Source organism: Podarcis gaigeae (assembly GCF_964106915.1).
Source record: "Podarcis gaigeae genome assembly, chromosome: 14".
NCBI lineage: Eukaryota > Metazoa > Chordata > Lepidosauria > Squamata > Lacertidae > Podarcis > Podarcis gaigeae.
The window spans coordinates 47,858,239-47,882,656 of record NC_139690.1 but is presented as its reverse complement, the minus strand read 5'-3'; the positions used below and the strand labels follow the sequence as shown (position 1 = coordinate 47,882,656).

The 24,418-nt window shown below is 51.2% G+C and overlaps 1 protein-coding gene across 2 annotated transcripts in view; it reads left to right on the top strand.

Moving 5' to 3' along the window:
* RAI1 (retinoic acid induced 1) overlaps positions 1-24,418 on the top strand; it is a 217,507-nt gene that overhangs the window by 182,589 nt on the left and 10,500 nt on the right. The window contains exons 1-2 of one of the 2 annotated variants that reach the window (XM_083711246.1): positions 10,173-10,201; positions 12,011-17,708. In XM_083711246.1, coding sequence (XP_083567372.1) covers positions 12,027-17,708 — 5,682 coding nt within the window. In that variant the 5' untranslated portion in view covers positions 10,173-10,201; positions 12,011-12,026. Of the gene's footprint in view, positions 1-10,172; positions 10,202-12,010; positions 17,709-24,418 lie in introns of those variants that run through there. The other variant, XM_083711245.1, reaches the window with a different exon arrangement.

Below are 24,418 nucleotides of genomic sequence, written 5' to 3'. Positions count from 1 at the left end.
GCCAGCTTGAAACCGTGGCTTCCAGATCAGTTGCAACAAGCCAGCAGCCCTGACTTAATTGCAACGTGTGAACAAGGCCATTGCAATGAGACCAGGTTTCAGAATGCTCCTCTGCATCGCAGGCCGTGGAAAGGAGCATGGATCTACAGCATTGACTGCAGCTTTGCAAATTGTGTCTCAGCCAGACTGGATCCAGTTCTACGGAGACATGAATCCACTGGATTATTTATTTCTCAGTCAGTGGGACACGGGTGGTGCTGTGGGTTAAACCACACAGCCTAGGACTTGCCGATCAGAAGGTCGGCGGTTCAAATCCCCGTGACAGGGTGAGCTCCTGTTGCTCGGTCCCTGCTCCCGCCAACCTAGCAGTTTGAAAGTACATCAAAGTGCAAGTAGATAAATAGGCACCGCTCCGGCGGGAAGGTAAACGCCGTTTCCGTGCGCTGCTCTGGTTCGCCAGAAGTGGCTTAGTCATGCTGGCCACATGACCTGGAAGCTGTACGCCAGCTCCCTCGGCCAATGAAGCGAGATGAGCGCCGCAACCCCAGAGTCAGTCACAACTGGACCTAATGGTCAGGGGTCCCTTTACCTTTAAGTGGGATCTAGAGTCGCAGCTCAGCGAACTTACTCAGGTAGTGGTAAATTGGCAGCTGGCCTGGTGTCAGCAGCTGGCATCCGAGGCCAACCGTTGAGACCCCAAGGCCACAGCAGGGCACATCAGCACTGACACCCACCCTGCTGGGTCTGCAGGCTCTCACTGTAATTTCCCAGAATGCCCCGAGGCAACACTACGTTGGGCATGCTGGGGCATTGTGGGAAATTAAAATGGCAGTTCCCAGCCATGCCCAGGTCTTCGTCAAAGCTGGGACCTGCCCTCTCTGGTAGACTCCAGATTCTAACATGTTAATAATTCCTGATTTACACAGAATCTTAATTTGATGGTTTACTGTATTTTGGGCTTCACACAAGAGGATCTTTCATTGGATTCCCTCCACATATATTCACCCACTTTGCACATTTTAGAATTTGACCAAATAGAGAGGCCTGGAAGACTGTATTTGGCCCTCAGGGTTGAGGTTCCTCACACCTCTTCCTGGGAGCTATAGTTTCTTAAGGGTGCTGAGAGTAGTTTGGAGACCCTTATTCTCCTCCCACAGATGCAGTTCTCAGAGTGGTTTATCCATCCCTCTTCACAGAGAGCTCTGGGAATTGTAGCTCTGCGAGGGGAATAGGAAATCTCCTAACAACTTTCAATTCCCTTAAGAAACTGCAACTCCCAGGGGAACTTTAGGGGAAGCCATAGCTGTTTAAAGAGATATTGCAGTGATTTAAATCTTATTATTATTAATCATAATTAAAGTGAATAGTAACTTTATATAAAGTTACTATTGTGAATAGTAACTTTATATATTTATATTTACAACCAAACACAGAGACAAAAAAGACCCACATAGATACATTAAAACCAAGAATAAAAAGAAATACATTCACAGAATTCACAGCTCTTACCATCAGAAAGTTATTCTTGATGTTTAGTCAGAATCTCCTTTATTGTAACTCGAAGCCATTGGTTCAGGTCCTGCCCTCTGAAATGGGGGGGGGGGGACGGGGCCCAAGCTTGCTCCATCTTCTAAGTGACATTACAAATACCCGCCCGTTTCTAAAACGCCACAGATTTTTAAGGCCAAAAGCCTGGTTATAGAGGAAAGTTTTTGCCTGGCTCCTAAAAATATATAATGATGGTGCCAGGTGAGCCTTCCTGGGGAGAGTGTTCCACAGATGGGGAGCCACTGCAGAAATGGCCCATTCTCATGTTGCCACCCTCTAGACCAACCTTTCTCAACCTGTGGGTCCCCAGATGTCCCCACTACAACTCCCATCAGCCCTAGCTAGCAAGGCCAGAGCTCAGGGGTGATGGGAGTTGTAGTCCAACAACATCTGGGGACCCACAGGTTGGGAACCACTGCTCTAGACCTTTCGTGAAGGGGGCACATGCAGAAGGGCTATAGATGCTGACCACAGGGTGCGGGTCGGTTCATTTGGGGAGACGCATTCCTTGAGATACTGGGGTCCTGAGCATAAATATATGGTGTGAATGTTGCCACTGTCCCTTTTCAGCCCGCTTCTCGAATCTGGAGAACCAACCAGTGAGAAAAATATTCTTGTGAGCAAAAGCTTGAAAGGATGGGCAGGTTGCCTCCGATCAATACGTAAAGGTGAGCCTTGCCTCTCGCTGCTGCTTCGGCCTCAACAGCTCCTTAGGAGTGACAGGTCACGAGGTTGCAGTGGCCACACAAGCCACAACTAATGGAATCTTCTTTCCACACAACTCCTAAAGATGTTGCAGCCCTGTCAGAATGCAGACCTAGCAATCCTGTTCCCCCTTGGCTTCCTGGCCCACACACCCCAAACATTTTCCAGCTTCCTCCCACCTCTCCCTGTCCCTATATCGGGTTTGAGCCTGATTGGTATCTCCCCCTAAACCTTTATTTCCTTGCTTCCCAGGACCATTTCTCAGTGCTCTCCCTGACTCACTAAATAGGGCCTGTGTGAGCTTTTAATCCCAGCCAATTTCCCCTCCCCCCATAGTAGCATATACTCTAATGGCTTTGTTCCCTAAGTAGCTGGAGTGTTCATGAATGACTTTCTGTAACGTGACACCAGCTCAGCCAATCAGTGTCAGAGACTTTGCCCCAAAAAAAGCACAGTAGGATGCAGATAAAAAGCGAGTTGCAGGTTTAGGCTGCTCTGGAGCACCTAAACAAAATGACAAATTGCCTACTGGCCTCCACATCTCTTCCCCCTCTCAATAGCAGTGGCTCCCCGCTTGTGGAATGCTCTTCCCACATAGACTTGCCTGGCGCCTTCATTATACACCTTTAGGTGCCAGGCAAAAATGTTCTTCTATAACCAGGCCTTTGGCAGATTGGCATAGGTAAAGGTAAAGGGTCCCCTCACCATTAGGTCCAGTCGTGACCGACTCTGGGGTTGCGGCGTTCATCTCGATTTACTGGCCGAGGGAGCCGGCATACAGCTTCCGGGTCATGTGGCCAGCATGACTAAGCCGCTTCTGGTGAACCAGAGCAGCGCACGGAAACGGCGTTTACCTTCCCGCCGGAGCGGTACCTATTGATCGACTTGCACTTTGACGTGCTTTTGAACTGCTAGGTTGGCAGGAGCAGGGACCGAGCAACAGGAGCTCACCCCGTCGCAGGGATTCGAACTGCTGACCTTCTGATTGGCAAGTCCTAGGCTCTGTGGTTTAACCCACAGCGCCACCCGTGTCCCTGGCTGATTGGCATACAATGCCCTTATAAAATGGGTTGGGGAGGCAAGGATTGTTTTTATTACGTATTCTGTGTTTTTATGTTGTGTTTTTATGTTGTGAACGGCGCTGAAACCTGCAGTTATAGGGCGGTATACAAACTGAATTGTGATAATGATAATGATAATGATAATAATAATAATAATAATAATAATAATAATAATAGGGGGGGAGAGGGGCAGAGAGGAGTGCACGTTCTCCCAAAGAGCCCAGTCTGGCAGCTGCAACAAAGCAAAAACGATGGTTCCTCTTAGCAATCTGGACCCCTCCCCACCTCAGCCCTCCTTTGCTCATTCACCTCCATCCGTTCCACCGCTCCGTAAGCCGTGATTGGTTCAACTCTTTGCAAAAGCATCTGTAACGGGGAGAAGAGAAATGTGGGGCTCGTTAAAGCGAGCCCCGTCATGTCCGTCCCTCAAACTGCGCTGGCCATTGGGCCCCACTGCCCCTCCTTGTGCTGAGCTCTGGGGCCCTCCTCTCTGAGAGGGTCTGCCTTTGATTTCCAGCCCTCCTTTGTTCCCCGAGCCTCTTTCTGCACGCACATCCTTTCCTCCGCCCTCCCGACTCTCGGCTGGGACACGAAGCGCGGAGGAAGGGCTTTCTCCCACTCCGGTACCAGGTTGCTGGCTTGTGAGGCTGTGCTGTATTTTTAATTGAACTGTCTTTTCGGGGAGATACATGCCTGGCTCCGCATTCCAGCTGCTTGGTGTGCGTTAGGAGATCCAGCTGTAAGGCAGCATAGATGCATTTGCAGCTCGGAGGAGGAGAGGGAGGCTGGGAACTGATGGATGGACCAGAGGAATAGTGTGTGTGTGTGTGTGTGTGTGTGTGTGTGTGTGTGTGTGTAGGTTTCGATTATCTGTGCCACTTCCGTTGCAGTTATAAGGATAACTCCAGAGAGGCTGCCTTGTTTTAAGGCTGTCGTCGCAACACCAAACAGCAGCACCGTGGCACCTTCAGAGGGGAGCAGATTTATTGCAGCATAGCGCACATCATCAGGGAGCTTATGCCATAATAAACGTGCCGTTCCACAAAGTGCCACAGCGCTCTGGCTCGTTCAGATTTCCCTCCCTCCCTCCCTCCCTCCCTCCCTCCCTTCCTTCCTTCCTTCCTTCCTTCCCACTCACTTTTGCAAATAAATAAGCAAGCGGATGTCAAAATACCAATGATCACCATAGGACACTCAACAGGAAGGGAAAGCAATCTGGGACTAATAAAGGAAGAAAACCTAATTTCTGCAGATATGCACGCCAGGCAGGGGGAAAGTGCAGCTGGCCCCCTCCTAGACCTGTGGCGAAGTTTTGCACCTGCCGGGCTTTTGGTGACAGGCCAACAGTAGCAACTCCCCTCCTCCCAAAAAAAGGACCAAAACACCCATTGGGAAAGGCCCTCAGCTCAGTAGCAGAGCACAAGCTTTCCACGCAAAAGGTCCAGGTTCTGTGTCCAGGTAGGGGAGAGCACTGCTTCCTAGGAACATAAGAAGGTTGTTCTGGATCAGGACCAATCCAGTCCAGCATCCTGTTCTCACAGTGGCCAACCAGATGTCCTAATGGGAAACCCACAAGCAGGATCCGAGAGCTCTCTTCTCCTCTGGTTTCCGGCAGCCGATATTCAGAAGTGTTTGCTGCCTCCAGCCCTAGAGACAGAGCACATCCATCATGGCTAGTAGCTATTGACAGCCTTCTTCCCTGTAAATTTGCCAGCGCTTTTGCAGCCTTCCATGTTGGCAGCCATCACATCTTCCTGCAGAAGTGAGTTCCATAGTTTAACGAGGCACTGCACGAAGAAGTCTTTACTTTAATCTGTCCTGAATTTTTCTACCTTCAACTTTGCTGGCTGTCCGTGAGTTTTTCGTGTTTTGAGGGAGAGAGAACACAAACCCTGTGTGTGACACCCTGGGAAGCTGCCGCCTGTCCGTGTCAACAGCACAGACCTAGATGGGCCAGTGGTCTGATTCCGTATATGGCAGCTTCTTGTGTTCACAGCCTTTCCCAAGGAGATGTGGCTTTTGTTTATGAGTGTAGTCAGCAGTTCTTTGCTGTTGTTTAGTCGTATCCAAATCTTTGTGACCCCCTGGACCAGAGCACGCCAGCCACTCCTATCTTCCACTGCCTCCCGCAGTTTGGTCAGACTCATGTTTGTAGCTTCGAGAACACTGTCCAAGCATCTCGTCCTCTGCCGTCCCCTTCTCCTTGTGCCCTCCACCTTTCCCAACATCAGGGTCTTTTCCAGGGATTCTTCTCTTCTCATGAAGTAGCCAAAGTCTTGGAGCCTCAGCTTCAGGATCTGTCCTTCCAGTGAGCACTCAGGGCTGATTTCCTTAAGAATGGATCAGTTGGATCTTCTTGCAGTCCATGGAACTCTCAAGAGTCTCCTCCAGCACCAGAATTCAAAAGCATCAATTCTTCGGTGATCAGCCTTCTTTAAGCTAAGAACTTTAAGCAGTTCTTAGTCAATGGCAAATTTTGTGGGGGATGAGCTGCTTTGTGGGTGCATGTACACTTGTGGTCTGTGTTGACAGCAATGAGGCTGTGTGTGGGCTACAAGCCCTGGCAAGATGCCATACAATTCATGAGTGCGTGTTTGCATGTCTGTGTCACGGAGAGCACATATAATGAAGTGTTCCTGTGTGTGCAAGCAGAGAGGGTGTTTGCATCCTGGCTCCCACCCAGACCCCTTACTTGAGAGTAAGGAAGAATCACAGAGTTGGAAGGGATCCCAAGTGTCATCTAGTCCAACGCCCTGCAATGCAGGAATCTCAGCTAAAGCATGACGGATAGCCACCCAATAATAATAATAATAATAATAATAATAATAATAATAATAATAATAATAATAATAATTTATTATTTATACCCCGCCCATCTGACTGGGCCTCCCCAGCCACTCTAGGTGGCTTCCAACCAAATATCAAAAACAATACAGCGTCAGACATTAAAAACTGCCCTAAACAGGCCTTCAGGTGTCTTTTAAAAGTAAAATACAGTGGTACCTCGGGTTACATACGCTTCAGGTTACATATGCTTCAGGTTACACACTCCACTAAGCCAGAACTAGTGCTTCAGGTTAAGAACTTTGCTTCAGGATAAGAACAGAAATCGGGCTCCGGCGGAGCGGCGGCAGCAGCAGGAGGCCCCATTAGCTAAAGTGGTGCTTCAGGTTAAGAACAGTTTCAGGTTAAGTACGGACTTCCGGAATGAATTAAGTACTTAACCCGAGGTACCACTGTAGTTATTTATTGCCTTGACATCTGATAGGAGGGCAGGTGCCACTACCAAGAAGGCCCTCTGCCTGGTTCCCTGTAACCTCACTTCTCGCAGCGAGGGATCCACCAGAAGGCCCTCGATGCTGGATCTCAGTGTCTGGGCTGGATGATGGGGGTGGAGACGCTCCTTCAGGTATACAGGACCCAACCTCTGCTTAGAGGTATTTACTGAGGCAGAGAAGACTCAGCAACAGATGATGATTTCCTGCAGCTGCTCTACTCAGGCTAGAGGCCAGGGAAGGTGAGGCCAGCCAGGCGAGAAGCAGAGGTCCAAGTCTTAAGGAGTCAATGTGCAATTCATTGGGGTTTTTAAGCAGATGTTGGAGGGCCAATCTGTCATGGGTGCTTTAGTTGAGATTCCTGCATTGCTGGGCATAGGGCTACACGACCCTCGGGGTCCCTTCCCACTCTACAATTCTGTTAGTCATTGAATCCCAAGATCAGGGCAAGGAGACCAGAACTACACAGTAGTAACAACACTGTCCCAATGAGATGGCACACCCACCCACCAAGCTTTTAAAGACTGGGCAAAGCACATTCTTTTCCAAGACTCTCTTGCTGTGCAGGATTGCTGACCTTGTAGATGCTCACTGCACCAGGAAGGATGTACAGTACAGTGGTGCCCCGCAAGACGAACGCCTCGCAAGACGAAAAACCTGCTAGATGAAAGGGTTTTCCGTTTTGGAGGCGCTTCGCAAAACAAATTCCCCTATGGGGTTGCTTCGCAAGACGAAAAAAATCTTGCATCCCCCCGTGGGTTTTTTTCGCTTTTTTCGCCCTTTTCTTAAGCCGCTAAGCCGCTTATCAGCTGTTCCGCTGATAAGCCGCTTAACAGCTGATCGCTGGAAGCCGCTTGACAGCTGTAGCGCTAATCCGCTAAGCTGTCAATGGGCTTGCTTCGCAAGACGAAAAAACCGCTAGACGAAGAGAATCGCGGAACGAATTCTTTTCGTCTAGCGAGGCACCACTGTATCTGTTTCTTCACAGGAGGGCCTCTGGGCCCTGGGCCACCAGGTTGTACCTGCCTTTTCTGACTCTGCTTGCTCTATCCCTAGCGGTGGGCTGACACCCTTTCCAGATTCTGTTGCTGCTTCTTCAACCTGTCCTGCTTCTTCAACCGAGGCAGCCAGATCCTGGCAGGGAGATATACCTGCCTCCTCCAGCCTCTATTCCCCAGCCTCAGCTCCTCCTCCACACCAACCTCCTGTTCCCTCCTGTTCATCCATCCCGGCGATTCCTCGGGACTTGCGGCATTTTGCATGCCAGTGCTCAATTGGCTGCTGCCCATCTGCTCCACAGGCTGGGTGTCAAGGGCGACATACCTGTGTGCTGTGTGCAAATGTTCGTGCAGGTGTGGGCACATCATTTGCGGCAGGCAGGCGTAGCTCGCATCTAGCCTGCGGGCTTCAGCAGAGCTAGAGGATGACTGGTCGGGTTCCAACCCAGCCAGTTACGTTTTCTTTCCCCAGTCAGGGTGTGCGTATGGAAAAGAAAAGAAAACATTCCAAGAAGTGGCGAGGAAAAAGGGTGGGAGCATCATTATCATGTATGAGGTTTTATGATGTTTTTCTATGTGTTGGAAGCCGCCCAGAGTGGCTGGGGCAAGCCAGTCAGATGGGCGGGGTACAAATAATAAAATTGCTATTTTACAGTGGTACCTCTGGTTGCGAACGGGATCCGTTCCGGAGCCCCGTTCGCAACCTGAGCAGAACGCAACCTATGTCTGCGTCTGCTGCGATTTGTTGCTTCTGCGCATGCGCGTGACATCATTTTGAGCGTCTGCGCATGCACGAGCGGCAAAACCCAGAAGTAACGCTATCCGGTACTTCTGAGTCGCCGCAGGACGCAACCTGAAAATGCTCAACCTGAGGCGTCTTTAACTCAAGGTATGACTGTATTATTATTATTATTATTATTATTATTATTATTATTATTATTATTATAAAATAATAAGAGCTTGCTGGATCAGGCCAATGGCCCATCTAGTCCAGCATCCTCTTCTCACAATAACCAACCAGATGTTTGTGGGAAACCTGCAAGCAGGATCTGAGCCCAAGAACAACTTTCTTCGCTGTAATTCCCAGCAGCTGACATTCAGGATCATTACTGCCTCTGACCATTTAAGCAGAGCTGAGCCATTGTAGCTCATAGCCATTGACAGCCTTATCATCCATGAATTTGCTTAATCCTCTTCTGAAGCCACCTGCATTGGTGGCCATCGTCGCCTCTTGTGGCAGCGAGTGCCAAAGTTTAACTATGTGCCACATAATGAAGTACTTCCTTTTATTTCCCCTGAATCTTCCAACCCTCCGGCTTCATTGGATATCCGTCAGTTCTCATGTTTTGGAGACAGGGAGAAGGATTTTTCTCTGCCCACTTTCCTCATGCCATGTATAATTTTAAAAAAACTATATCGGTGCTGCCTCTTAACTCAGCTTTTCTCTAAACTAAAGAGTCCCAAACGCTGCAAACTTTTTTTGTGGGAGAGTCACTCCATCCCCTTGACCGTTTTGGTCACCCTTCTCTGAACTGTGGATCTCTTGACACACAAACAAGGGATCCTGACGCCACTGCCCATACAGATCTGCTTTGTGCGTGTTTGCAGGGGCAGCGCAGGGGTGCAATCTAACTGCCTCCCACCTTAAAATATTTGCTCTCAAAAGTCGAACACCTGAAGCGGCTCATAAAAAAAGCAATGGCCACACAAAGAAGCACAATAACACCGAAGGATAGCTCAAGTCAATAGAGCATGAGATTCTTAATTTCAGGATCATGGGTTCAAGCCCCACGTTGGGTGAAATATTCCCGCATTGCTGGGAGTTGAACTAGGTGATCCTTGTAAGGTAAAGGTAAAGGGACCCCTGACCATTAGGTCCAGTCGTAGCCGACTCCGGGGTTGCGGCGCTCATCTCGCTTTACTGGCCGAGGGAGCCGGCGTACAGCTTCTGGGTCATGTGGCCAGCATGACTAAGCCACTTCTGGCGAACCAGAGCAGTGCACAGAAACGCCGTTTACCTTCCCGCCGGAGCGGTACCTATTTATCTACTTGTACTTTTGTGCTTTCGAACTGCTAGGTTGGCAGGAGCAGGGACCGACCGAGCAACGGGAGCTTACCCCGTCGCGGGGATTCGATCCTTGTAGTCCCTTCCAATTCTATGATTCTGTGATCAGTTGGGGGGGGCGCACAAGACCAGCATCGTGGCAAAAGCAGAACAGAACAGACCAGCCCTCTTAATTCTTTCCAACCACGCAAAAGAGAAAGAAATCCAAGACACACACAAAAAATCAGTAGTGCCTCAAAAGGTCAATAGCAAGGAGGTCAAGAGAAAACCCCAGGGGGGAGAGAGTTCGACAGCCAGAGTGCAAAGGTCGGCAAGGATCTGTTCTGTGCGCTTTCTTCCCACCCCTTCTTTAATCCCTGAAGGTGTGGGGACACAGAGCAGGCCTTCCCGTGTGCAGGCAGGTTTTTACAGGAGGACACAATCTGCACATGCTCAACCCATCAGGCATGCACAGAATTGCCCTGTGCGTGTTGTCTGTGCACCACACGGACATGACTTCCAGCAGATTGTGACGGAGCACAACGGAGGAAGAACGGTGACGCGGTTCAGGTTGTGCTGGGGAAAGGTATTAAATATAGCCCACCGGCTGGGTGATAACAGCATCTTTGGGTGATGTTGCCAAGAGAGCAGAATCGAGACTCCCCTTAGATCTGTAGAGCTGGTGGGAGGAGAGCACACATCACTCCTGAGCCAAGAGTGCTCAATGCAAAACCTGCGTCTTGTCAACATCCCCAGCTGAAAACACACAAAAGCAGGTGCTCTCACTGTTCGGCGGCGCAGCAGAGAACTGCAGAAACCCAGGATGGTTTTATCACTGCTGTTCTCCGCTGCCTTCCTAATAGACGTCAGTTGTGAAGAGCAGACAGATTCCAGATGGAGCTGCAGCAATTGCAGAGCGGTGCTTGGGAGATATTGTGTGGGGGGGGGATGGGGAGAGGGAAGGAGGGGGAAGGGTGAGGAGGAGCATCCAGGACAGAGAGCTGAGGAACTGCAGGATCAAATGCTGGAAGGGACAGATCCTGGGCCTTGCAACCAGATTATAGGAGCCAGAAATATCAGAATATAATCTCTCTGCTGTTTTAACAACGAAAACGTTTGCAGGAGGGATGCAAAAATACAGCTAAGGATGGATGAATCTGTCAATTCCGGCTTCTCCTTTTTGTTCCAATCTGATAAGCACATTTTTTTTTGCAAGCAATTCTCCCACATTTTTGTATGCTTCTCCCCCACAAAAATATGCATTTTTATGGGCAATACTCCCTACCATGAGCATTTTTGTCCACTTTGGTTGTAGAGGTGCACCGTTTGACGGATAGCTGTGTTTCGGTTCACATAGTGGTTCAAGAAGTGCAAATTAGGCTGCGTCTCATCAAAATGCAAACAGCAACGGATTTCTTCCCCTATCCCTACCCCCGCCATCCGTAGCCAGGACACCACTGCCGACTTCGTATTGACTCGAAGAGAGCACAGAATGGGTGACTGACCCGTGCTTGCTGGTGCATGCAAAGCCTAGTTGTATCTTCTCTTTACCAACCTTAGCTGTGCCGCTGAAAATAATTCTGGTGTGCTAGCCTGGGACTTGGGGAGGGATCTTGATAATTGGCTTCCTCTAGGCACGCCTGCAGCTGGATAGCTGCTACCTTCCCAATCGCCTTGCCCAGGTCCTCGAAGGGACTGCATCACTTCTAAGTGGAGTGTTTCACGAAAAGGTCCCTGCAATGAGAAAACCAGCTTAGTGTGCAAGGGCTGGCCTTTGTCCCTGATGTGCTATGCATGTTCCTTCGGGGTGTTGTTTGCTTTTTAACCGGGGGAGCATTCAGAAAAGGGGTGTAGTATGAAATGGTATGGGTTGTTCCACCACCTCCTGCTGTTGTGAGTCCACACACACACACACACACACACACACATCATTCTCTTGAGGCTGATTGCTTTACATCTTGCCAAATTTTCTCCCTGGTTTTTTGGGGAGTGGGTTACAAGAGAGACTCCATTCTCTCCCTTCTTTAAAGTCAGAACGTTGCACCCAGACCGGAATAACGCTTTTTACAGCGGTGAAAGAGCAGTTTGTTGTTGTTGTTGTTGTTGTTTACCATCTATCCATCCAGCTATCTGTATAGTATAATGGATACTGCCTATCCATTATGTATGTACACACCCACGTACATATATAATTTTAAGCATTCGCCTCATGTGTTTGTTTATTCGCTTTTAAAGCGCGGGCAACAGGGGAGACGGGCTGGGGGAGATACAAGGTGGAAAGGTGGAAAGCAGGGAAGAAGAAAATCCATTTGTTTGAAACCCCCTTGTCTTTCTCTCTCTCTCTCTCTCTCTCTCTCTCTCTCTCCCCGCTCTGCACAGATAACAAGGCCCAGCCATGCAGTCCTTCCGCGAAAGGTGTGGTTTCCATGGCAACCAGCAGAACTACCAGCCGGCATCTTCGCAAGATTCATCACGCCTGGAGAATTACAGGCATCAAAGCCAGGCCGGGCCGCACTGCGAGCGTCAGAGGATGGTGGCGAAGGAGTACTACGGCCAGCAGCAGCCGCAGCCGCCGCAGCCCCCCCTGCCTTACCAGGGGTACGGGGAGAACAGCACCGTGGAGAAATATCACCGGGGGAATAAGCAGCTACGCAGCCAGCAACTCCCAGGCCGGCCGGCGTCCTTCCCAAATTACGCTGTCCAAGAGAACAGTCCCTATCCGGCCCGTTATTCCGGAGAGGAAGGCCTGCAGGCCTGGGGGTCACCCCAGCAACAGCCACCTCCGCAACCCTTGCCGGGAGGGGTGGCTAAATATGAGGAGAACTTGTTGAAAAAGACAGCCGCCTCCTCTGGCACCAGGCAATACCACGATCAGGCTCCTCAGCTCCCCTTCCGAACTCACTCCCTGCACCTCCAGCAGCAGCAGCAGCAGCAGCAGCAGCCCACATTGACCTACCCCAAGCTCCCGAGGCAGAAGATCCAGAATGACGTGGCCTCCCCCATGTCTTTCCCGCAGGGCGCCCACTTCACCCAGCATTCCCAGTCGTTCCCGGCCTCCTCGACCTACACGTCCGTCCAGAGCGGGAGCCAGGCCGCACATTCCTACAAAAGCTGCAATGCTCCCTCGGCGCCACCGCAACACGAAAGGACTCTGGGGAATGCCGCCAGCCTGCCCTCTGGCCAGCGGGTCCAGGGCCTACATGGCTATCAGCCTAATCGAATCAGCTACGACCAGCAGCAGCAGCAGCAACAGCAACAACAGCAGCAGCAGCAGCAGCAGTCCATGCAAGGAAGACACCATGCCCAGGAAGCCCTTCACTATCAAAACCTCGCAAAATACCAACATTACAACCAGCCGGGACAGAGCTACTGTCAAGCCGATGCCCCTGTGCGGACTCCAGACCAGTATTACCAAACGTTCAGCCCCAGTTCCAGCCATTCCCCGGCTCGTTCGGTTGGTAGGTCTCCCTCGTACAGTTCGACGCCTTCCCCGTTGATGCCCAACTTGGAGAATTTCCAATACAGCCAGCAGTCTCTGAGCACGGGGAACTTCCCAGCCAGCCTCTCCGACCATAGCCATTTTATGCCTTTGTTGAACCCTTCGCCGACCGACGGGGCGAGCCCGGATGCCCAGCCGCCCGCCAACTGCAAGAGCATGCCGAAGGAGAAGATCCCCGAGAACCTCTTGTCGGATCTCAGCCTGCAGAGCCTGACGGCGCTCACCTCCCAAGTCGAAAACATTTCCAACACCGTCCAGCAGCTTCTCCTTTCCAAGTCCACGGGGATGCCCCAGAAGAAGGGCATCAAAAACCCGCCAAGGACCCCTGAACAGCCCAAGGGTCAGCACTGCAGCCCCGAAGGCAACAATTACACTGCTGAGCAGGCAGGGACTCCCCTTTCAGACCCCCTGAGCACCCCACAGTCGGTCCATGCTGAAACCCAGGATGGGGATTACCTGAGTGGATCTGAGGAGCAGCTGGAAAGGAGCTTCCTCTACTGCAACCAGAGCCGCAGCCCTGCTCGCGTCAACAGCAACTCCAAGGCGAAGCCCGAGTCTGTATCCACGTGCTCGGTGACTTCTCCGGACGATATGTCCACCAAGTCGGACGATTCTTTCCAAAGCATCCACACCAGCTTGCCGCTGGAGAGCTTCACCAAGTTTGTGACCAACGAGAGGGATTGCCCCAGACTGCTCCTCAGCGCCCTGTCTCAGGAGGAGCTCGCCTCTGAGATCATTGGTTTGCAAGATGCTATCAACGAGAAAGCAGACAAAGGCTGGGCCAGCCCCCCTGCTCCAAACAAAGACCCTGACAAATCCCCTTTCCACTTAGAGAACCACAGAACCTGCCTGGATTCCATAGTCAAAAGTCCATGGTCCAATCAGGGGGACTCAAATGCCCTCGCTGAGCCCTTGAAGTTGGACAAAGCTCTGGGGGGGAATAACGGGAAGAATTTCACAGAGGAAGTCTACAACAACTCCCAGGTGGCATTTACAACAGCAGAGACGAAAAATACCCTGAAAACGACCAGCTCTGTGGGCTACAATTCCAAACCCAACATCTCGGCTGCCACTTCCAGCTCCGAGGCCACGAGCTTCAGCTGCTACTCAAATGCCACGGCCAATTCGGTGGGTTCTGAAAACGCCATGGAGAACTTTGACTGGCCGGACGAAAACCTCAGCGACACGTGGAAAGAGCTGGGGTCGAGCCTCCAAGGATCAGACCTTTCCAAGAGTTTGTTCTCTGGCAAACTGAGTGAGACGTCCGAGGAGAAAAAAAATGCTTGCTGCCTGAGTCTCTGCGATGCTGAGCAGGCGCCCCAACAAGCAGAGGGGTTCGATCAGCCGCAGGAGGCAAGCAAGGGAGAGAATCTGACTTATGACGAGGCCACCAGAGCAGACAGTGAGCGATGGCTGGAAGACACCACCAGGCAGTCCTGCTCAGGAGGAGACTTCAGTGAACTCCCCATGATGTCCTCTCCAGACCTGAAAGAATCCGATTTGGAACCTGAAGAGTACTCCTCTTTGTGTGAACTAGCGGCTTCTGAACAAAAGTCTTTGACCTATGATGCTTTTACACCTAAGCCAGCGGAGAACGCCCCAGCCCTCTCCCTGCAAGACACGCCAGGTTCAGCAGAAGAAATGGCAAACGCGGCTGAGAAAGACAGTGCCACTCCTCCTTCGCACTTATCTGATCAGTCCGTTATCCTCTTGGGCCCAGCCGTTGGCACAGAGACAAAAGTGAAAAGTTGGTTCGAATCTTCCCTGCACCACTTGAAGCCTGAAGAGGAGGTGGCGGGAAGTGAAAACGCCCTTCCAGATAAGGCAGAGACGCTGGCAGCTTCGCTGGTGACTAACCAAGGCTCTCTTGAGCAGGTCCCAATAACCTCAGAACCAACATCTAGGGGCAAGAGCCTTCGCAGTAAGAAGGTCCACTGCAGGCTGTCGGGAGGCGAGGAACCCGTCCAACCCATGTCAAGCCCATGCACGGGCAACCAGGCAGCTGGCATGGTGGCCAGCAAATGCCCAGGTCCAAACAACCTGATTGAAATGCCAAGTAAGAGCGCCCATGGCCAAACTCCCCGGTTTCCAGCAGAAGGCTTGCCAGCGAGGATGTGTACCCGCTCGTTCACTGCGTTGACTGAGCCCAGGGTGCCAGATCCTTTGGAAGGTGCAAAAGCCTCAACCCCTCAAGAGAAGTCAGGCAAGAAGACAGCGTGCGTCCTGAAACAGAGAGCTGCTTTCAAGGCTAGGAAGGCCAATGGCAAACCTTCTCCAAAGCCCAGCAACTCTGCGTCCCCTCCGGTCTCAAATTTGGCACAGAGCGAAGACTCTGGTCACAAGGCGAAAGAAGCCGATGGCGTTGAAACGGAAGCGAAAGACCAGCAGTCCATGATCCTTCGTTCCAGGACCAGGACCCAGGAGGTCTTCTACAGCAAGCGGAGGAGAGAGAAGAGCGCCATGGATGCCGGGCTCAAGGAGGGCAAGCCACCCAAGAAGGTTCTGCCAAACAACCACTTCCCCGGTTCCTTTAAGGTCAGCCCCCAAAGCAGGTCTGAGAGGGAAAGCAAAAGGCTGGCACTCCCAAAAGCCAGGCCTGGAATGGGTGGCAAGATGTCCGAGCAGCCGCTTCACAGCCTGAAGAGGAAGTCGGCCTTCATCCCACCGGTTCCTGCGAAAAAGAGGAACTTGGTCCTGAGGAGCAACAGTCACAGCGGCAGCAACGGGAAGGATGAGAAGCCGGAAGCTTCTGCCGGCCTGTTCAAGAGGATGCCGCTGGCCAAAAAGGCGAAAGCTAAGCTGTCCCCTAAGAACTCCTGCGAAGTGGTGCTCAAGTCCCCTCAGGTGAAGGAGAACCCCGACGTCTGCATCAAGATCACCTCTCGGGCCGCCTTCCAGGGAGCGATGAAGACGAAAGTGCTTCCCCCACGGAAAGGCCGGGGCCTGAAGCTGGAAGCCATCGTCCAGAAGATCACCTCTCCCAACCTGAAAAAGTTTGCCTGCCGAACAGCCACCGTCTCCTTCACCGTCCCTGCTGCCACCTCCCACAATAATCCCCTCGGCCCTTCCCTGCCACCGGAGAGGGAGCAAGCCTCAAAGAATGCAGGCGCAGCCCCAGCGGCGGGGGAAGCCAGGCCATTAAACCAGGCCTTGTCACAAAAGGCTCCCGCCGCTCCAGCAGCCGAGCAATTATGCAGAAGCCCGAACAACAGATCCTTCAGAGGAAAACTAATGAACAGTAAGAAACTGTCCTCCAACTGTTTCAAGGGTGAGGCCTATTCATCTCCCGAGACGTTGCAGCACAGCGGTGACGGCATGGCTGCCAGCGGCACCGGCCTGCTGCCCAAGAAGAGGAACCGAAAAGGGAAAGTGGCAGCCTTCCGAACGGCCAAAAATAGCCTGGAGAAGTGCCCTCACCTGAGCCCCGCTCTGCTTTTTGCATCCAGAGAAAAGGCGGCGGCGGCTGCAGCGGCAGCAGGGAAAGGCGAGGAGGGACAAAGGGAGGCGAAGAAGCCAAAGGCCGAGGACAAAGGCTTCAGCAGCGCCGAGAGCTCCGAGGGGAGGTCCTCGCAGGCCCAGACCAGGGCCCAGAAGCAGCGGGCCAACCATTCCAACTACAACGGCTACACCAAGAGACAAAGGAAGCGGCTCAGCCGCCGCAAGGCCCCCAGCGTGCCCTCGAGGTGCAAGAGCAGGACCAAGAGGCCGCACCCGCAACAGGCTCCCCTGCTGAGCCCGGCCGAGCCCGAAATCCGGCTCAAGTACGTCTCGTGCAAGCGGCTGCGGTCGGACAGCCGGGCGCCCCCCTTCTCGCCGTACGTCCGGGTGGAGAAGCAGAACGAGTTTGTCACCACCTGCACTGTCGTCAACTCTCCCGCCGAAGAGGCCCGGCTGCACAATAGCGAGCGCTCCTCCTCGTCTCCGACTGCCCAGGCCGGGCTTTCGGGGGCCGCATCCCTCCAGCAGCCGCGGGCCGCCCTGCCTCTGTCGTCCACCATGCACCTCGGCCCAGTAGTCTCCAAGGCCCTCAACGCCACCTGCCTGGTCTGCTGCCTGTGCCGGAACCCGGCCAACTACAAGGACCAGGGGGACCTCTGCGGGCCGTACTACCCCGAGGACTGCCTTCCGAAGAAGAAGTCGCGGCTGAAAGAGAAGATCAAAGTGGAGGGGCTGGGCGAGGAGCCTCCGTCTCCGGCGGAAAGGCTGCTCAAAGCGACAGATAATAATTGTGCAACTAGTACGCCGGGTGGAAAGCCGCCAAGGTTGGACAGTGGCGCTGACTCAGCGAAACAGAGCTCTCTCCGCTCCAGTTCGAGGGGGATGTTTAGGAAACTACAAAGCTGTTACTGCTGCGATGAGAGGACAGAGGGAGAGGAGGCGGCGGTGGCGGCAGCAGCAGCCGCCGAGAAGCCCAGGAGGCACGAATGCGGCAAAGCGGAGCCGCCACCTCCGGACCCTGCCGGGGACACGCAGGAGCACTGGGTCCATGAGGCCTGCGCTGTGTGGACAGCTGGGGTTTACCTGGTGGCGGGAAAGCTCTATGGACTGCAGGAGGCAATAAAGATGGCTGCTGACGTGGTAAGAGTCCGCCCCTTAGCGTAAGCTCCGCTTGGAGCAGGTCGCGGGCGCAGGCGCCGACAGAACCACCTGCCGTACGCCAAAAGCCAAGGAATGACAAGGTTTGGGGTTGCTGGGCTCTGGGGAGGTGGTCAGGGCATCCTAACCAGGAGGCCAAAGCTGTATGATTTAGATGTGTTTGGTTGGGCATTTAGTTCCTACTTGGAAGTTACGGGAAAACCTTTCCTGGAAGAAGCACAGTAGCCCAGTCAACAGTCTGATCTGTCTCACCCCAATGCTGCCTCTTGGCCAACTGTAAATTAGTCCTAGAGGGTTGGAGGGCCCTTGGCTGCTTTTGCCGTTCAGTCTTCTTTCAGTCAGGTTTATTTTCATGCCTGGGAGTGTCTCAAAAAGGATGTCAGGAGAACGCTTCTTCATCAGATCAAATGCCAGGGGTCTCCACATTTGCTTTGGGTAGTTCCCCATCTTTTCCCAGCAGACAATGGGGCCTGGGTTTCTTGCTCCCTGCAGAGTAGATGTGCCCCTTTTGATACCCGTTGCTTAGCGGAAGCAGCATACTGGGGAGGAACAGGGTCTGTGTGTTTGCAGCAAGAGATTCCCCCCAACCCTTGATGCGAATATTGCGCCCCAGCATAAGATGGAGCCTGGCGCCATTTTGGGCAGAGCAATCTATGCCTCCCTGTGTTGCTGTTTGTGTTTAAGAAATATGGTTACTCCGACAATGACACCCCTGGAGGCTTTCCCTGCATTCAGTTTCTAGTCACCGCCAGTGATGATCCGGTTACTGTATTTATGGGCTGCTGCCCAAAGACCTTTGCAGCGGCTAATGCACCTGGAAAGCACAAACGTGGGCCTTAAAAACGACCACCTTCTCTGGGCTGCTTGTCCCCAGCATTTGGTATACAGGGGTATACTTCCCTTGTACATGGGAGTTCCATTTAGCCAGCATGGTTACCAGCTCCTGGCAACACTACGTTCTGTGCATTCCTTTCATTTATACAAAAGGCTAGCTTGGGTCAGTGGAATCTGTGTGCCAGTTATCCATTTGTACAACAGGGCATCCTCATTTTCCTGGCATTTTCCTAGCATCCAAACAGTGATATGTTGCTGCTCCTGGGAAGATGCCATTTTGGGGTTTTGCTGCGTGGCCTCATCCTCTTCCTGCCTTCCTCTACTTATGAAAGCCAAATGAGATGTTCTGAGGGATCTGTGGTTGGCACCCAGAGCAGGACCCCTGTGTCTGATGGAAAGAGGAGGCAACAGGACGCAATGTCATCACACTCAAAAGTCCTCTGTCTGCAGGGGAGCAGAAGGCAAAGGATTGGGAAGAAAGACCAGGTTACCATGATGCCATACACCTTTGTTCACTGGGGAGAAGAGGACATGAGGTTCCTTGCCATCCACAGCGGCCATGCATCTCTTAATCCCTGGGTCGTGGGTTTGAACCCCACGTTGGCCGAAAGGTTCCTGCATTGCAGGGGGTTGGACTAGATGGCCCTTGTGGTACCTTCCCATTCTGTGATCTCTCTTAAGAGTTGACCCTGGTCCAGGCCATTTGGCTGGATAATCTCCTAGCCTTTCGATCAGGAACCTTGGATATCTTCTTCCCTCGCCATTTCACCCACCACCGGCCAACATCTGTTGTGGTCCAGCACATTCCCAGAAGCAGTTTGGCTTGCATTCTCATTCTGTGCATGCACCGTACATTTAAAGCGCATGGCTTTTCCCCGCGGGATCCTGGCAACTATCATTTCCCCCTTGCAGAGCTGCAATTCCCTTTCTTGGGCAGAAGTCACGCGCTTTAAACGTTTGGTCCTCATGCAGCCTCAGTCTGCATTCTATCTGCTGCTAGCCTCTGTTCCCAGGCACATTCTCACATAGTATTTGCTCCTCCCACCTTGTACCTGCTTGCTGCCAAACCATTTTTGCATGAAATCGATGACCCACCTCCTGAGTATTTTAGCTGTACCGCTCAACTCATCATGAAAAGGCTGGTGAGCAGAATCTGAGAAAAATCAGGCAGTCTTTACAAGAGAGGCTGCAGCTCAGGAAATTAAGAAGGCCAAGTGGGGCCTTCAACAAAAGACTGCAGCATGAAGTGTCCCTGTTCAGGATACTCCATTCCACACACCCCTTTTGCCCAGTCGTCCCTTTCCTTCCTCTCCCAGCAGCCCTTCAGCATTCTGTGCCCACTGCGTTTTGTTCACTTGGGCTGGCAATGACCTGTCCTTACAGTCTTCATTTGGTTTCCATTTGATTCAAATGGTTTCATCTTCAAGACCTGGGTTCACACATGGTGCTAGTAAGTCATGCAGTGGACGATGATGATGATTTAAATGTGTTTATATCCTGGCTTTCTCCCAAGTTGGAATTCAAGGCGGCTTGCAGCATCTAAAAACATCATTGTAGAGTACAACATAATAAACACGAACTAGATAAAAGCAATAGTTAAAACACATTGAAAACTGGCCTTAAAATCCAGCCTGACATGAAAGCAGCCCAGCGATCGGCATCACCTGCACCTAAGTTTTCAAAGACCTGTTTGAACAGGAGGATCTTAGGCTGCCAGCAGAAAGATAACCGAGAGGGAGCCAGTCTAACTTCTCATGGGAGAGAATATGGGATTGCTTATTCTGCAGCCTGCCACTCCAGCGTTCCACTCCAGGTTTAGTGGATTAGAGATTATGAGCCGTACGGTTCTAACACCAGGATGTTTCATGGCTATTCTTAAATGGGAGGTGTAGCCTCCCGGTGTGAGAACATAAGAACACAAGACTTGTCTCTTTTAGTTCAAGCTAGAGTTCCACCAAGTCCCACATTCTGTCCTAAATTGAATGGAAATCTAGAAAGCTTGCCTTCCCCCTTCTAGATCTGACATCGTGTTCTACTTCTTTTAATTAATTTATTTGGTTTTTTCAAATTAAAAATTTACAGAGATATATCAAACATAAATCATAAAAACAAGATTTCAAGGAATCTCCTGAACTTCCATCCTCCCCTTTGCGGGTCCTATTAGTAATAATTTCCTCCCGGATCTTTTATGATGATCCAAATCTTTTATATCTCCATTGTATCCAAAAATCAACCTCAGACTACAAGTGATATTCCAGTCCTACTAACAATTTTAACTGTTTACAATGGTCTTTAAGATAAGTTACAATTTTTTCCCATTACTTGTTATAATTTTGGTCTTCCTGATTTCTGACTCTTCCGGAATAAGTCTACTTCTAACCCCACAAATGAGCACTCCATCTAGTCAGGTAGAAACTCTTGTGACGCCTCAGGTGCTTCTTGAACCTCAAGGTCACGTGGCCTTCGAAAGACTGGGGTACCTTAGGAGCAGAGGACAGAGGTTACTTCTCCAAGACAAACTTTTCATACAACCAGGCAGAGGGCCTCCCCAGCAGTGGTGCCCACCCTTTGGACATAGCTGTCAACGTTTCCCTTTTCCAAAGGGAAATTCCCTTATTCCGAATAGGATTCCTCGCAAGAAAAGGGAAAAGTTGACAGCTATGCCTTTGGAACACCCTCCCATCGGATGTTAAGGAGATAAGTACCGTATTTTTCGCCCTATAGGACGCACCTAGTTTTTTTGGGGGGGGAAATAAAGGGGGAAAATTATTTTTCCCCCAGGCGTGGGGCGGGGGTGGGGAAAGCACCCAGGCTTCAGCGAAAGCCTGCATTCGCCCCATAGGACGCACACACATTTCCCCTTCATTTTTGGAGGGGGGGAAATGCGTCCTATAGGGCGAAAAATACGGTAACTATACAATTTTTAAAAGACATCTGAAGGTAACCCTGTATAGGGAAGCTTTTTAATGTTTTATCATGTTTTTATATATGTTGGAAGCCGTCCAGAGTGGCTTGGAAACCCAGGCAGATGGGCGGGGTACAAATAAATTATTATTATTATTATTATTATTATTATTATTATTATTCTCTCAAAAAGCACTTCCTAGTACTGCATGCATACATTTAGAAAAGCCAAAGCAAGACCACAACCCTCAGAGGAAGCTGAAGCAATGGCAAAAGTGAAAAAGAAACATCAGCAAGACCAGGGCCTTCCCTAACACTAGGCAGGCTAAGGCAGCTGCCTCAAGGTGGCAGACGTTGCGGGGCAGAGCAGCAGCAGTGAGGTGCTAGAGATGGCATAGCCCGCCATGCGCCCCAAGAGACCGCCCTACCCCACCAACAGTGCTGAAGCACATTGACACCATACGTTTAAAATGCATTGCTCCCCTAGAGAATTCTGGGAACTGGAGTTGTTCTCCCCGGCATCATTAAACTACAGCTCCCAGAATTCTTTGGGGGAAGCCAAGCTCTTTAAATCGATTGTGCAGATGTGGCCTATGTCCATAAGGAACTCAACGACCTGTGAATGAGTCAAGCGGGCAGTTCGAGCTGAAACATGTGGCATTATCTTCTATTCAGGAAGATTATTGCGTGGCGAGACCCCTCCCCCCCAAGTGAAATGAAGACACTGGACACATTATTTAAGGTTAATGGGCATAAAAAGGCCACAACTTTATTGATTACAGGAATTGGAAGGTATTGGCCTTAGGCATTGGTTCCTATCGACTACCCGGCATGGGGACCGGGAAGGGTTATCCACAAGCCGTGGGAGTCCTGTTGAAGTACGCCAACCAGGATTCCACGGGTGTCACCACTCGGGGGCGTGCCGGAGGCCCTCACCTCCCTAGGTTTCGGACAAGGCAACGCCCCCCGGAGTCCTCTACCGGACTACCCTTTTCATTGGGGGAGGGTGATGGCGTTTCCTTCCCCCCCCCTTCCTTTGCATAACAATTAACCCCTGCCAATGCCTAACCGCCAATACCGAAGAAGTTGTGACGTTTGCTACGAGGTAGGCGAAGAAACCAAAAGGCTGGAAGTGCGCCAAGTTGGAAAAATTCCTATCAGGCCCCTTGCAGCGACCAACCATACTCCATAGCAAGGTCAAAGCTAGCTAAGCCTAAAGGGTGGGTGGGATGGGAAAACCGGGCAGCTGGAACGGGGCAAAGAGGGCGGTCCCCGGGCGTGCCAACCTTAAATGGTCTAGGCCACGCCTCCCCTGCCCGCCCGGGGATTCCCTCTTCTCGCGGGGGCTGGTTTTAGTGTGTGGGAGAGGGTGGCCTGCAACGCCCCCTCCTCTCGAGCTCAGAAGAAGCTTTAAAGGCACATCAAGGTTTGGGTTTTCTTTGTAAGCCCCAAATCTATGCCTCTTCCCCCACTGCTTTTTTAATAAACTTTTTAAAAAAACCTTTTTTTCTTTGCCTGCTCGGTAGATGAGCCGACTGCAAAGTGCAAAGCCAACAAGGCCCCAGTCAGCCTCCATCTTCATTTGCCCACAGGCACTGCACACCTTTATGTGCTGTGGTCCTGTGCCCTTCCAGGTCCTTCTCCGTACCTTGCAATGCCCCTGCTTGCTTGCACACATGGAAGTTTGCTTATTCCGAGGTAACAACCCCTTGGATGTTTTTGCTGTTCAGGCTTTTAGCTCACCTTCTTCCCGTCAGTCATGCAATGTGAATGCAGTAAGACTTGCAATGGCCGGAATTTATTTCTTAAGGAATCAGAGCTGTTTACAACAATTGTACATAAAACCCTGCAATAAATGCCATTAAAAAAAAAAATTAAAGCTGCAAAACAGCTGTTCTGGAAAGATGAATTCTTCGTCGCTTGCATAGGACTGATGGAATTGAAAAGTTTTCAGCTGTTTTCTACTGAAAGTAGAAACAGAAGGTGCCTGCTGAACTGCTCTTGGCAGAGCATTATTCCACAAGACTCGCCCAAGGACACTGAAGGACACTTTCAAATGAGCCTTACCTGCCTGGAAGATGACCAACGATGCTCCTGCAGGTGATCTCAGTGATGGAGCTGGGATACAACAGTTCAGGCGGAGACAGAATTTATTTCAATAGGGAGGTTTATGCATAGAGGCTGGGCTGAATGTTCATTATCATCACTAGGCTGGAAGATGAAGTGACCTGTGGGGGGATAGATGAAGGCAGGAACTGGGATCTGAATGATACATTGAGATGGCTGGTTGGGCACCAATTGGTCTGCATTCCAGGTTGCAAAATGTATTATTGGGCTGTGTTGCTTCAGTTCTGGCTGGCATCATCTGCTTGTTTTATTCCCAGGTCTGGACCTGTTTCTCGGTTACCGTTTCCCACCTTCTGATTCTCTGCAGGGACCCATGTAAATTTTGATTCTGAGTGTCTATGACATCATCGTGCAGCTTGGTCAGCAAAAAACAACATATATTACATCATTCATAGAATTGTAGAGTTGTAGGGGATCCTGAGGATCATCGAGTCCAACCCTCTGCAATGCAGGAGTAGGCAGCCATCCCATACAGGGATTGAACCCACACCCTTGGCGTGACCAGCACCATGCTCTAACCCAGACATAGGCAAACTCCGCCCTCCAGATGTTTTGGGACTACAACACCCATCATGCTCAGCTAACAGGACCAGTGGTCAGGGATGATGGGAGTTGTAGTCCCAAAACATCTGGAGGGCTGAGCTTGCCTTTGCTTGCTCTAACCAACAGAGCTATCCAAACCAAAACCAACAGCGGCAAGGGCAAGGGAGGAGGGTAATGGTTGTGAGAAGCAGCCCCCAGACAAGGAAAGGGGGTCACAGTGGTGCAACACATATAAAATTGTGGCATTAGTGTTGGGATAAGTGTTGCTGTCGTTCACATGGAGG